We start from the raw sequence: 15411 nt of genomic DNA, 5'->3' as shown, positions 1-15411 counted from the left end.
TTATGTTCTTGTCACTTCCTGCCTCAGCCATTATTAGTTGCTGCCAGCTTTACTTCCTGCTCCAGACCACACACCTGTTTCCCATCTAGCCATCATTTGCCACTACTTAAGCACCACCTCTTACCCCAGCCAGTTGCCAGATTGTCTACTGTGCATTAGTCAGCAATCCAGTGTTTGTATCCATGATCTTGAAACCCGTGTATGACCCTGCTTCTCCTGACCTTGCCTCTTGCCTTGCCTACGATCCTGCCCTGCCGTGAGTTGACCCTAGCCTGCCTTGTGACTACTGCCTGTACTGTACCTGCCTACTCTGTGTATCGACCTTTGCCTGCCTGACCACGAGAATCAGTAAACTTCGTTACCACCCAGTCTTGTCTCCGCTGTTGCATGTTGGTCCGCCACCTCGAGCATCGTTACACACCCTGGATCTTCCCAAGCCAGATGAGAGACATAGTTCCTCCTCTGGGGTCCATGCATCCAGGAGGCATACAAAGCAACGCCCCAGTCCCCACAACTGGCTTCTTACAATGTGGAAAAGCAACGGCTCTACTCAGCTTTTCCTCAGTGGTAAAGCTTCTCATCCCACTCTGTGGAAGATATTTAGCCTCTTATAGCCAAGATGTTATCCTTATGGTCACAACTCTAAATTTATGACTGTAGGTGTGAGTAGGAACTACTAGTAAATAGCTGTAAAGTAAATTTTGCTTGAGTTTCTTCATCACAGCAACAGACTGGTGCGTAAAACGACTACAGTACATTGCTGCTACCAATGCATTGATTCGTCTGCTGATCTTAGCCACCATCTTTCCCTTAACTTTGAACATGATATTTGAACTCCTTTACTTTGTGAAGGACCTCTCCACCAACAAGTAGAGGACAAGCAGTGATTTTACAGTTGGTGACCATAGCCTCAGACCTGGATAACCTAGATTCAAATTGCCCTCTGGCTGTCACAGTCTGGGGTTTTGTATGCATTTCCTCTTTTATTTTGGTAGTATTTCTGGTTCCTGTTCTGTCATGCCTTTTGCCTGCTTTGCCTTTTGTCACGTGATCACCCAGCTGTTGTTAATTTGTCGTTAGTTCAGTATATAGCCACCAGCTCTTACCTTTGTTCCCTGCCAGATTGTGAGTTTTGTATCCGTTCCAGCATTCTGTTTTCCTGCCTGCCTGTTATCGTTCCACCTGTTCTGACCATGAATGAGATTAGATCTTCCCTGCCGGTACCGTAGCCTGAGCCTGTACATGTTTTTGACCTACTTACCTATTCTGACCATTCGCCCGCCTGCCGCTTGTGTACCTCTGCCAATCTGCTCACCTGATTTGACCTGTGCCTGTACTTTGACCAAGCTGAACATTAAACGTTCCTTTTACGCTTCCTGGGCTGTGCATGTGGGTCCGCCATCTTAGCGACTATCGCAATTGTGACACTGGCACAAAAATGATCCCAGACTGACCCAGGTCAGCAGGACAATATCATCAGCAAAAAGCTACATATATTCCTAGGAATTCTAATCTTAGTGACAGCCTAGTGCAGCTCTGTTGGAGTCCAACAACCACAGGGAGCAGGTCTGACTTACCAGGCTCCTTCTCCATTGGTACAGGAATACATCAGCTCTTAACATAGAGCCACTACAGTATGGTACTCAGAGAGCTAGCCTTCACCAAATCCTCAAAAGACATTAGAAATGCTGGGATAACGCCAATGAACCACAGGGGTAGTGAGAGTATGAAGCTAGTCCAGCAGTTCACCTCTGGGGGAATAATCACATTGTTCCTATGCAGTCTGACGTTCAACTACTGTATCTCTCAGATTCCCTGTGAGTAAGGCTGATAGGTGTGACCTATAGCTTGGAACGGCCCAAAGAGGTAACTTGTGTCCAACTTCAGGTGGACCCAACATCCTCATGAGTAGCCAAAGAAGGTTGGTGCTGTGCAGAGTGGGTAGCAGATGAAGGCCACCAAATCACAGGGCACAGAAATTAACCTTTGGGACATGGAAGGTCATCTGGAAGCAACCTGAGCTTCTGCAGGAGGTTGAGGTGGTACCAGATAGATATAGTTGGGTTCAGCACAAGTCACAGCCTGGGCTACAATAACCAATTCAATATCCTGGATTGTGGATTGGCCTTCACAGCCATGTGTTTTCTTTGGTGAATGAAAAGATACTCGCACCATGGGCAATGACAGTGACGTAATTGGGGGGAACAGCATCCCTGATGTGACGCTGAGTAGTGTTCTGTTATTGAACTTATGTGTCACACTGAAGTTACTTAAAGTTAAAGTTAAAGTCAAATAATTAGCTTCCAAATGCTACAGAGAATGTGATATTATTAGAAAACCACTTGTTGCAACCAGGAGCGCAAGAGTTAGGATAATGAACCACTGCATTACCTGCAACCACTACAAAGGTCACATGCTGTATAAAACACAATTTAAGGTTATTAAATCAGTTTTTTTTAATTTTATTATTTTTATAAAAAATGAAGACATAATGTAAGAAAGCTAAGAATATTTTGAGGTAACTGGGATTTTACAGGTATTAATCAATAAACCAAACATAAACATTGCTGCATACTGTGTACATGCTGTAAATAATCACTCACCATCCAGTGGGATGTCCATGGCAGGTGTCATATGAAAAACATAAGAAATGCAGGTGATCAAGCTTAGTGCCGTGCCCAGTCCTGGGCTCCTCTGCTGCCTCATGTTTGACTGTAAATCTCAGATGTCCTCAGGAAGCCAGCGCTCTCCTCCTTGTCCTCAGTTCATTTCTCTGGGGCTCGGAGATGATGTACTGTACCTGTGAGAGGAGCACAGACGGTGAAGGCCCCATGAATCCACCCACTCGCTGGCAGAGGAAAACGCAAACCCCAAACACAACTCCCCCGTGATCGCAAACCCGACTGCTCTCTGCTCAGCCACGCATAATCAGACACACAGAACATTTTCATGTGCATCAACACAAGCTCTGCACTAGTTTAAATTCTGTTGTAACAAAGAAATATTCATATGGAAGCTGCCTCTCATCCCCCTACCCTGGGACTCAAATAGTTTTACAGTTTGATGTCTAGAGTGAAGTTTGTAGCATGAAATGAATCTTTCTAATGCAACAATGAAAATAAATAAATAAATAACTAAATCAAAGAGCTCACAGGTTGCTTGGACGGATTATTAATGCATACATATGTTCTACATTATTGAAAGGAAAAAAGACATTGTTCTAAAACAACAAAATAAATTAAAACAACCATCAAAGCTGAGGCACTATTGCATCGATTTAATCATGTTTTGCTCTGATATGCACCTGCAGGAGTCTGATAACAATGATTAAACAATGCATTTGCACATTATCTATCTTTTGCAGCAAGTATTGTTCAACCTAAGGGCTATGGAAAATAAATATCACACGTATTTAACATCATGCACAAAGCCAGGCTGCTGAGTACAAAGCGTTGGATCATTTTCCAGTTAACAGACCTGAGTCAGGCTCATAATCACATGATCTGTCCAAAGTGTGTGACTAGAGGAGAGACATAAAAAGCAGCGTATGGGAACCCTGACGTCTACAGGGGTGCTGTAAAAGCCCCCGGCTCATTAGTATCCCTTGCTGTTGGCTGTGACCCATCTTATTAGGTGACGCTAAAGTAATTCTCAACAACTAATGTAACCCTTGATGATCATAAAAGAAGAAAAACAATACATAACATTAGAGTTCAGGAGTAATGTGAAAGTGTAAGACTACAGGTGTACAAGGACTTTCTGCTGTGCAGTAAAAGTGTTTACCAATTTGGGAAGACGTTTGATCACGTGTCTTGAATTCATTAATTTATTTTCAAACGTTGCTTCTGCCTCAGTAAGCTCAACAGATGCACTAAGGCCAAACAAACAAGGGCAAGTATTGAATAATTGATCAGAGATCCTCATTCTCTGCAGGTTATTGTTAGGTGTAGGTGCAACTACTTGCAACTTTGACCTGACCTTTGGCCCTTGCCCTGCACACTTACAGTAGCAACAACAAAGTGTCCTACACCCATTACACATCCACTGTAATCAGTCATAATTCAGATTAATAGACATTGATTTTTTTCTACCTGAAGATTTGTGTCTCAGATTTATAAACAATCCAAAGAAGGCTCTAGGCTTTAGGCTGCTCTTTGTTTCAGTCTTTCCCAGAAAAAGTGATTTATGGAAGGATTCAAATCAAAAGATAGGCTTTGTGCTAATTGGCTTCTTTTTCTTGGTCAGACTGGCCAGTTTAAAGGTGGAGGAAGGGGTTTACAAATCCAATAATGCAATTTGTTCCCATTCTCATACTTTGCTGGCCAAAAACCCTCAGCACTTTAGATGGATTATCCACTGAAACCATGGTTGATCATTTGCCTTCTGATTTTCTCTCCTCTCATTAAACATTCATTGATAAGTACTTCAACTCCGACACGTGGATAAGGGAAGTATACTCAGAGGATATGGTGCCCATTGGAGCTATATAATACATGGCAGTGGAGCCCCCGCCAACTCGCCTAATTTACAGTCCACAGGTTGTTCTTAATCCCCCAACACCACCCACCTCAGCAGCAATTACAGCAGTCTGAAATAGATGGAGCTAGCAGGAGGTTAGAAGCTGCTTGTGGAGTGAAGGCCAATATAAACCCTGACCTTGCTTAGCCAAAGCTCAGAGGGGACAGAAACTCTGATATAGAGGGGGCATCAAGAGAAAAACAAAGCAATTTAGTCCGAGTGAAATCTGCAAATTTACCTTTTCTGCAAAGAATTGGATCTAGATGAAGAAATGTTTGGAATTATTGAATCCATGACATTCATTTTTCAATTGTGGCAGAAAACTGAAATATTGTAAATATTAACGAAAATAAATTAATTTTCTACCGCTTGTTCCCATGTGGGGTTGCGGGGGGAGCTGGAGCCTAACCCAGCTGTCTTTTGGCAAGAGGTGGAGTACACCCTCGACAGGTTGCCAGTTCATCACAGGGCAACACACAGACAGACAACCATTCACAGACACACCTAAGTGCTACCCACTGCACAACTATGCCACCCCATGAAAAATATATGTTAACTAAAGTCAGTCAATTCTATTGGAGTATGAGACACAGCCATTGTTGATCCTCAGTCTCTGCTTTAGACTTCCTCCATTCATGCTGGTAAAGAACAACACAGACCTGCCACCATTTTTATGGTCTAAAGACTGATGAGGAGTGTCAAACAGGCGCTATGGTGAGTTCATACTGGTCTTACTGGTTTTTAATAGTTAGGAACAAATGGTTTCTCTTTTAGGTCACCAAAGTTAAAACAATGAAATTTGGACAGATTGAATGACGTCAGTGTTAACTGTTTTGAAAAGTGAGGAGAAAATGTGTCAATCCAATGAGAACGGGTTTACACATTTGCTACATGTGTCTGATGCACAGCTGTAATAGTGATGATGAAATTAAGTGGAAACTAGTTATGCAAAACAGGTCAAAGCGACCGACAAAAACTGTAATAAACCACTTCTAGATGGCATTTTGATGTTTAAGTATTTAGAACTTTTGGCCTAGTTTTTTTTTCACTTTTCTAACCTCATTAGTTGTTACTAAGTCCTTAGGAACTGTCTCCAGTTTTCTGTGACAAGACACAGAAGTGTCTTGTCACAAGTTTTCTCTAAGGAGCAACTCATTTGTCCCATGTTGATCTTTTCATACCAAACAAACAAGCATGAAAACAAGGTTTGGAGAAGCCAGAACGACAGTGGAACTTGCTTGTCTGCTGTCAGTTTGTCATTTCTGTGATGGGACGGGTCGTCAGTACATTATGAATTATGTATCGTATCTATTATATTTTAAATTGTCTAAAGAAGATAATTCTCAATGATGACTAATGCAGCAACTACACTACAGTGTGTAGTGGGTTAATAATGAGTAAAAGTAGGATCTTAATATTGTATTAGGTCAAAGAGTCTTTTCGATTTCCTTCTCACTAGCGTATATTGTAACTCAGATCTCTGTCCGCCTTTCAGAAAACTGGTCTGGCACTTTATCATGAACTGGACAGCTTCTTCTCGCCTCCTGTAGTTCAGCCATCTGGTCTGGCATGACACCTTACAGTATGTGACCAATAAATTACTATATTTTATAAATATAAGACAATATCACACATGATATTGGAGCTGCCTTTCAAAAGACGAATAAAACATCAAGACATTTCGTAGAGCTTTCTTCACACATGCTGTTCAGTTACACGGTGGGGTCGGGGCTCAGCCATTCAGAGTTCACTACAGTAGGCTCTGGAGCTTGGCACCATCTGCTTCTTTCTCACACAAAGACAACAGACAAATAGACAAGTGTGCGCCTACTGTAGTTTAATGTGCAAGCCTGTAATAGGATTAGGCAGATCCCCATCTTGTCAGCCTGGATTAAAATACTCTTTTTGCTAAAGACCCTCAGTAGGAAGACAGGGGCTCCACACTCCCCTCTCACGGTCCTAATAATGCCTCCACACTGAATTCTCTTGGATCATTTAACAACAAAAAAGCAACAGCCAAGGTATTTAACATAAAGTATCAATTGACTTGCGCTTTGCTATTATAATGACCCACATTTTAGATCATTTTATTTAGTTTTTTCTTTCAACTCTGACTCTCTGCAGCTTTGAGTGAAGTGAAGTGGTTTTATACAGAATGTATTAATACAATTATGACTGCATTTAATTAATTACTTTTGAGTTTGTTTTTTATCTTTGCTTTATTCTGACCTTTAACGATGACAAGCTCATCTGTATTCTACTACAAGGTGGTAATTTATCTTTTATTCAATTATTAGCAGCAAAAAGAAAAAGTAAACAAGATGCTAAATGAGAATGAGAAAAAACAAGTGGCCGAAATAGATAACATGCTTGTGTAATTGAGATGTGGCTCAGTTTTACCGCACATTGCGAAGCGTAACATTTCAATTATCACGCCATTACTGTTCTAGGGGCCTGTAGTAGAATAGACTTGGGCTCTCAGCTGCAGCAGAATGACTGTGAATGCAAGACAGAGCGGCTGTTGATGAAGTGTGGGACGTGTGACCCCTGCACTCTATATGAACTAATGGAGTACAACCTTTATGACCCGACTGGGGAGAAAGTGGGACACAATATGTGTAATCTGCAGTGAACCTGCACAAAAAGCAAACACAATTTAGATGTTAAATGAAATGAAAGCCAATTTCTAAACTGTAACATGAAAAGAGAATGTTTCTAAATTTGTAGTGAACCTGTCTGCACCTCAGCTTACATCATTGTTTTCATTTTCTCTCTGATCTGCACTCTTTGAAGTCCAACAGGAGTGTCCCCTCACCCAGGACAATAATCACATTAGTGTGTCATTCTCAGTGAGTAGCCAGCAGAGAGATGAATTCACAGGCTGGACTGCGGGGACTGGAGTATTATTTTGTGTAAAGTAGCACAGCATGCTCCTCTCCACACCTATTCCCTCGGTCTGACTGATGTTGGCAATTTTCTCAGACGAAACTGTGCAACAGCAAGATGTGATTGATAGTCCTTATATCACAAACCCTCCACCAGATCCCTAAGCCATGTATTTTTGGTAAAACCAAGCTTTCTGAGGTTTTTATACACATTTCACGGTTTTATACAAACACCTCTCCATTTTGAATCCTTCTAGGTATCTAATATAAAGAAGAACAATCACAGTTTCAATCTGAAACTAGAGCTTCTCTGCTGACAGCATTTGGATTCCCTGCTCAGTTCACATCCAAGCGTCTGGGAAGAGTTACTCTGCGTATGCTGTTTGATAAAGCTGTTGAATGTGTGTCTCACTTCCTGGGGCTCTCAATCACCTGATAGGGTCGAGCTGAGGTTTTGTTGAGACAAATCAAATGCAAAAAAACAAAGAGGAGACATTCAAAAATTTTCATTTTAACATGACTAGGACGGATCTAAAGATATAAATATTTGCCATTGTCACTGGAAGTTGTAATGAGGCAGTAGCTAAGTGACATTTTACTGGACTGGCAGCAATTTAAGGGTTTCAAATCACATCAAGGGAAATTATGCTTAATTTCCATCTCATAGAGTTCTGCATGTTATAACAGAAATTTCACTGATCCACTAGGAGCACAACAAGGCAACGCACACCTAAAAACTGTTGAATTATGAGATGGGTTAGGGTGACAAAAGGTCAGTCAAGAATTGTGGCTTGTTGACCTCCACAAACTGCAGGTGTTAGTCGCTGTTTGTCCCCTACACTGTTAAGCATTAGGAGTGTGCTGGCAAAAAAGAAAAAAAGGAGCAGAGAGAGATGAAATCTGACAAACAACAAACAACAACAACAAAATCGTCCAGTGTCGTCAAACTTCAATTACAGTACCTGATAATTAATCTATCAATTAATTAACTGACCAGTCACAGTAGTTCCATTTGTACTAATCGTGATTTTCGGTCAGTAAATAGAATTTAAAACTATTAATTTAGTCTATATGTAAACCTTTATAATCTACAATTTACGTGCTGTATCACATATTAACAGATGGTGTAGTGCACTTTTATGGTCACATATTTCCAACAAATGGTCACATATATGGTCACATATTTCCAACAAAACACTGCTGTTGTGAACACATGTATTGTGTTCTGTGATTGAGCCATGAGGCTTTTCAGATATTTATCAGACGTCACAATAAACTGGACAAAAAGCAGCTCATGCACGTCTCCTGCATGTGGAAAGACCAAAACACACCTAACTTAAATGTGCTGCAGCAGCTTTACAGACATCCCCCAACACTATTCCATACTTACTCGATTTTACTCCATTCTCAGCTCTGGTTCCCAGGAGAAGAGTAACAATTCCTTTCCAGGTAATGACATCCAGACCGAAAGGAAGCCATGAGGGTAGATAAAATACGATTTCTGCAAAAAATACAGTGTGCTGAGCCCATATTGAGCTATGTCACGCGGGAATAGAGATGGCAGAGGAGACACTGTAGTCACATATGTTGCCAAAGCCCCTGGCTTGGCTAAGGCGCGCATTAAGCCATTGACAATCATTCCCACAAAGCCTGATCTAAAGGCTATTCACCGGGTGTGTACAAAGGAGAGTGAAGGAAGGCAAGTTCCATCTCACCCCCCATAAGGGACATGAAAGATTCTTGCTGCACCTAAAGCCTCAATGAAAGTGAGTATTTGCTTTAAAAAACTGAAGAAAGTATGAGGTATAAACGGTTATATCTATCGAGTTTTGGTACTGCTCCAATCTTCTGCTGTCAACGTGTGGCAGTCCCCTAATGGTTAATGCTGCAGGAAACTGTCACCCAGCATTAGTTTTTAAAGTGCAGTTTAGTTTAATCTCCCTTGGAAACAATAACACCGGCTGCAGATTTCCCCCTTCACTCTGAATTGAATTCACTTCATTTAATTCACAGATCCTCCTCAATATCTCACTGCTATTGTGCACATACAGCAACAAAAAGCATTGTTTTATTACAACTACTGTATGCTGTTGATTTATCTTTCCCAGACATTGTAGACCAACCGAGGTCGTAACGATGTGGTAAACCTGCTGCTGTATAGTATAGTTCTTAGCAGCCAAGGCTGCTTCTCATTTAAAATTTTAGGTAAAAACTTGAAAATCCAACTTTGTGTGCTAGACAATGAGCTACCAGAAGAATTTACGCATCATCGCACAGTCAAAATGTAGCATGATCTTTCATTCTCAATAATCCACATATACACAGCATAGGGAGTCCTGAAAATGTTGATAAGGGCATCCAACTCATAGTCTCTCTCCCATGAAAGGAGGGAGGAGGGAGGATGAACTCCCCCGTCGGAATGATATATGGTGTGGATTCTGCTCTGAGACTTGGGAAGAAAGAAAGAAATGAAAGGAGGGAGGAGGGTCATGCTTGAATTATGCTGATGTAGGTCGTTCTGTGGTGGTAAAACCAACCAAAGGCATGGCTGCTTGATGGGGACTTGCTGTTACAAATAGGATTATTATCACATTGAAATGGTGGAGGTGAAACTGTCCACTTTTGGTAGTGGACAGATATATTTAGCAATTTATAACCCTGTTAAGGCCAATTTAAAGATATTCATTTCACTGAGAAAAGTTCTAAGATCTAATTCCAGGCTAATTAGGCTGATCTTGATTTGGATCAGTAGATGTAGTTTTTGTTGTGCATACAGTGTATAACCTAATTTTTTTTTTCATTTTGAGCTTTACATTTAGTTAGTGTCTTAGTTTTACCGGCAGATGGAAAACACGATGAATCCTGATACAGGATGTTGAGATTCAGAGTGGTCAAAGAAGGGGCTGGTTTCATTCATAATGAGAGCAGTCAGTCAGAGTCAGTAACTGAGAACACTCACACGCCTCCGCAGCGCCAGCGCCAGGCCCTCAGAGCCCATAAGCACTCTTTGAGCTACAACAGGATGGAGCTGTCATTATGGCCACACAAACAGAGGGGCGCCTTATGAACTTTGCACAAATGCTTAGTGGTCCGGGGCCGGACAGCTCTGGAAGCCAGGAAGAGATGGGTAGGTACCGGGGAAGCCTGCCAGTTTCAAAAAGCTTAGTGTTCATGTATTCAGGCCAGACAAACCTGACATTGTCCTGGGCACTGCCCTGAGGAAAGCCGCTTCCCCTTTTTCTCTCCTACTCATTCATTCTTCCAGCCCTGCGGATTCACATTTTCAGTGGTGCCATGATTTAGTGAGGTGATGGCAAATATTTATTCACACTTTGAACCAACTGAAAAAATGTCACGAAGCATGCGTCACTCAAACACTAATCTATTACACTTGCTTAGTTTGTGTCATGTGTCTCATTTCCTTATCTTCAGACAAATCTTTTTTTTCTGCAGTTGTATTGTCTTCAGCATTTCTTCCTCAGCTGTACTGTTAAATTAATGTTGTGTTGTCCAGCTACGCTTCATCTGTAACACAAAAAATACACATACAACTGCAACCCATTGAAAACTATAGCTAAGTTGCTCCCCTGCTGCCTGATTTGAGCACTCAGAAAGAAAAATGCAGGTGACTGCACCTACAGGTCAAAACCTCAATAAAACCTCCAAATATAGCTGTGTTTCCAATGCATGTGCTTATGCATGCAATACCTTAAACATCCTTCTTCCACCTGTCAAGTTCAGATAAACGTTGAGCGTTGAGCGAATTTTTAAAAAAAGAGTCAAGGCAGAGCCTTCAACATCCCTAAAGGACAACCAGATTGCTGACGAAGCACAATGCATGTTTCTGACCATTTGTCAAATATGCTAGCGTTGCACAGTGTGTCAGGCTTTTAATTGAACTTTGGGCACACGGCCCATTTTAGCCAAAAGTCGTCTGTTGCTCAGTCTGTCAGAAACGGTCAATAGGCCTCTAACCTGGCACACACAGATAGAAGCAGGGGATCTTGACTTTTGCTGACACCACACGCGTATTTACACTTTGAATCAATACAAAAACTCATGTAGTCCTTTAGTGTCATGATCTGTGTTTTTGTTCTTGTCATGATCTGTGTTTTTGTTCTAGTTGATTCCTTGTCTTATTTTGGTTCCAGGTTCCGTTTCCTGTTTTATTTTGGTAGTCCCCCGGTCTTTGTTTTGTGTTCTAGCTTCACTTCCGAGTCATGTCACGTCACAGCTGTTCTTGTTTCACCCGGTCGTTATCCTCACCTGCGCTGCATCAGTAATCACTCACCCGTGTATTTAGTCGCCTCCTGTTCCCGTAGTCACTTGCCAGATTGTCGTATTCGAGTCCCATGAGTGTTCGTGTTTCTTGTGAATCCCTGAGCTGAGCGTCCCTAGTTTCCGGAGTCCCCGTGTTTCATGTTTCCCGTGTTTTGTTCCTGTCTGCATCGTGTATCCTGCCCGACCCTGGATTATCTACTTACCGTGAGTTTTTGCCTGTTCCCTGTCTGTACTTTCGCCGAGCCTTTTCGTGTATGACCTGGACCGTCTGACCGTGCCTTTAAGAATAAACCTTCTGTTGATTATACTCTCGCCTCCGTGCTGTGCATGTGGGTTCGCCGCCTGCCCGAGTTCCTGACAGAACAATCTGGCCACACTTGGACCCAGCCAGCACTTAGCCTCCGGTCAGGTCAGTGACTGTTTTTCCCTTGTTTTTTTACGGCAAATATAACTCTCCCGCGGAAGTATGGAGTTTACCTGCGCCGAGCTACCCAGCGACCTACATAAGTATTTCAAGATCCTTGCGGAGGATTACCGACGGGCTAGTAACTCGGAGGATCAGCGCAGCGCCGTAGAGGTGGCAATAGTGACGCTGGAGGACGATGACACCGCGTTAGATCACCCCAGCGTTCATCGCCTCTACGAGCGACTGTGCGCGAAGTTTGACGAGTTAAGCGACGCGCTCTGTGCCACGCCAGCGCCAGTCGCACCGCCGATGGTTTCGGTTTCCTTCTCCCCGCCCCGTCGGATCGTCGTGCCTACACCAACCTGCCCAGCTCCATGGTTGTTTCCCTGGGAGGATTTCCTGCTCTCACGCGGCCCTCAGTCTCCAGTTCAGCCGCGCGCTGCTCAGTCTCCAAGTCAGCCGCGCGCTGCTCAGTCTCCAAGTCAGCCGCGCGCTGCTCAGTCTCCAAGTCAGCCGCGCGCTGCTCAGTCTCCAAGTCAGCCGCGCGCTGCTCAGTCTCCAAGTCAGCCGCGCGCTGCTCAGTTTCCAGTTCAGCCGCGCGCTGCTCAGTTTCCAGTTCAGCCGCGCGCTGCTCAGTCTCCAAGTCAGCCGCGCGCTGCTCAGTTTCCAGTTCAGCCGCGCGCTGCTCAGTCTCCAGTTCAGCCGCGCGCTGCTCAGTCTCCAGTTCAGCCGCGCGCTGCTCAGTCTCCAGTTCAGCCGCGCGCTGCTCAGTCTCCAGTTCAGCCGCGCGCTGCTCAGTCTCCAGTTCAGCCGCGCGCTGCTCAGTCTCCAGATCAGCCGCGCGCTGCTCAGTCTCCAGATCAGCCGCGCGCTGCTCAGTCTCCAGATCAGCCGCGCGCTGCCCAGACCCCAGTTCAGCCGTGTGTTACTCATGCCCCGGTGCAGCCCTGTCGTCTCCAGGCCCCAGCCCAGTCGAACCTAGTCCAGACCCCGGATCAGCCGTGTGTCGCCCAGACCCCGGATCAGCCGTGTGTCGCCCAGACCCCGGATCAGCCGTGTGTCGCCCAGACCCCGGATCAGCCGTGTGTCGCCCAGACCCCGGATCAGCCGTGTGTCGCCCAGACCCCGGATCAGCCGTGTGTCGCCCAGACCCCGGATCAGCCGTGTGTCGCCCAGACCCCAGATCAGCCGTGTGTCGCCCAGACCCCAGATCAGCCGTGTGTCGCCCAGACCCCAGATCAGCCGTGTGTTGCCCAGACCCCAGTTCCGTCCTTGTCCCCGTCAGAGGGCACCGCCCGTCTGACGATTGTTAACCCCACCCAATCAGGCCCGTCGTCTTCCCCGTCGAGCTCGGCAGCCGTAAGTTGTCATGCCAGCTCCGGAGTTGACGCCGTTCCAGTCCCTGTCGGCCATGTTGCGGCCGTTCCAGTCCCTGTCGGCCATGTTGCGGCCGTTCTAGTTCCTGTCGGCTCCTCAGAGGAGGACGCCGTTCTAGTTCCTGTCGGCTCCTCAGAGGAGGACGCCGTTCCTGTTCCCGTCGGCCATATTGAGGCCGTTCTAGTTCCAGTTCCTGTCGGCTCCTCAGAGGAGGACGCCGTTCTAGTTCCTGTCGGCCAAGCAGAGGCCGTTCCAGTTCCTGTCGGCCAAGCAGAGGCCGTTCCAGTTCCTGTCGGCCATGTTGCGGTCGTTCCAGTTCCTGTCGGCCATGTTGCGGTCGTTCCAGTTCCTGTCGGCCATGTTGCGGTCGTTCCAGTTCCTGTCGGCCATGTTGAGGTCGTTCCAGTTCCTGTCGGCCATGTTGAGGTCGTTCCAGTTCCTGTCGGCCATGTTGAGGTCGTTCCAGTTCCTGTCGGCCATGTTGAGGTCGTTCCAGTTCCTGTCGGCCATGTTGAGGTCGTTCCAGTTCTTGTCGGCCATGTTGAGGTCGTTCCAGTTCCTGTCGGCCATGTTGAGGTCGTTCCAGTTCCTGTCCCTGTCGACCAAGTTGAGGTCGTTCCAGTTCCTGTTCCTGTCGGCCATGTTGAGGTCGTTCCAGTTCCTGTCCCTGTCGACCAAGTTGAGGTCGTTCCAGTTCCTGTTCCTGTCGGCCATGTTGAGGTCGTTCCAGTTCCTGTCCCGGTCGACCAAGTTGAGGTCGTTCCAGTTCCTGTCCCTGTCGGCCATGTTGAGGTCGTTCCAGTTCCTGTCCCTGTCGACCAAGTTGAGGTCGTTCCAGTTCCTGTTCCTGTCGGCCATGTTGAGGTCGTTCCAGTTCCTGTTCCTGTCGGCCATGTTGAGGTCGTTCCAGTTCCTGTTCCTGTCGACCAAGTTGAGGTCGTTCCAGTTCCTGTCCCTGTCGACCAAGTTGAGGTCGTTCCAGCTCCTGTCCCTGTCGACCAAGTTGAGGGCGTTCCCGTAGGCCAAGTAGAGGGCGTTCCCGTAGGCCAAGTAGAGGTCACCCCTGTCTCTGACCCCGTTCCTGTCGGCCCTGTAGCGGTCGTTCCATTCCCCGTTCCCGTCGGCCCTGTAGCGGTCGTTCCAGTCCCCGTCACCCTTGGAGCCGCAGCGCCCGCCGGCCTCCAGGAGGAGGCAGCACCTGCAGTTCCTGCGCACCTCCAGGAGGAGGTCGCGCCAGTGGCAGTTCCTGCGCACCTCCAGGAGGAGGTCGCGCTAGCCGTAGTTCCTGCGCACCTCCAGGAGGAGGTCGCGTCAGCCGCAGTTCCTGCGCACCTCCAGGAGGAGGTCGCGTCAGCCGCAGTTCCTGCGCACCTCCAGGAGGAGGTCGCGTCAGCCGCAGTTCCTGCGCGCCTCCAGGAGGAGGTCGCGTCAGCCGCAGTTCCTGCGCGCCTCCAGGAGGAGGTCGCGTCAGCCGCAGTTCCTGCGCGCCTCCAGGAGGAGGTCGCGCCAGCCGCAGTTCCTGCGCGCCTCCAGGAGGAGGTCGCGCCAGCCGCAGTTCCTGCGCGCCTCCAGGAGGAGGTCGCGCCAGCCGCAGTTCCTGCGCGCCTCCAGGAGGAGGTCGCGCCAGCCGCAGTTCCTGCGCGCCTCCAGGAGGAGGTCGCGCCAGCCGCAGTTCCTGCGCGCCTCCAGGAGGAGGTCGCGCCAGCCGCAGTTCCTGCGCGCCTCCAGGAGGAGGTCGCGCCAGCCGCAGTTCCTGCGCGCCTCCAGGAGGAGGTCGCGCCAGCCGCAGTTCCTGCGCGCCTCCAGGAGGAGGTCGCGCCAGCCGCAGTTCCTGCGCGCCTCCAGGAGGAGGTCGCGCCAGCCGCAGTTCCTGCGCGCCTCCAGGAGGAGGTCGCGCCAGCCGCAGTTCCTGCGCGCCTCCAGGAGGAGGTCGCGCCAGCCGCA

General features: G+C 46.7%; 1 protein-coding gene across 9 annotated transcripts in view; it reads right to left on the bottom strand.

The window, feature by feature from the left end:
- The window catches only part of chl1b (cell adhesion molecule L1-like b), a 62535-nt gene that overhangs the window by 26671 nt on the left and 20453 nt on the right, over positions 1-15411 (bottom strand). For 8 of the 9 annotated variants that reach the window (XM_029150605.3, XM_055508969.1, XM_055508968.1 and 5 more), the window contains exon 2: positions 2604-2800. In XM_029150605.3, the coding sequence (XP_029006438.1) occupies positions 2604-2706 (103 nt within the window). In that variant the 5' untranslated portion in view covers positions 2707-2800. Of the gene's footprint in view, positions 1-2603; positions 2801-8793; positions 8811-15411 lie in introns of those variants that run through there. The other variant, XM_055508965.1, reaches the window with a different exon arrangement.

This window comes from Betta splendens, chromosome 5, assembly GCF_900634795.4.
Source record: "Betta splendens chromosome 5, fBetSpl5.4, whole genome shotgun sequence".
Taxonomy (NCBI): Eukaryota; Metazoa; Chordata; class Actinopteri; order Anabantiformes; family Osphronemidae; genus Betta; species Betta splendens.
The sequence above is the reverse complement of the archived record's forward strand: the minus strand, read 5'-3'. Positions and strand labels throughout refer to the sequence as shown.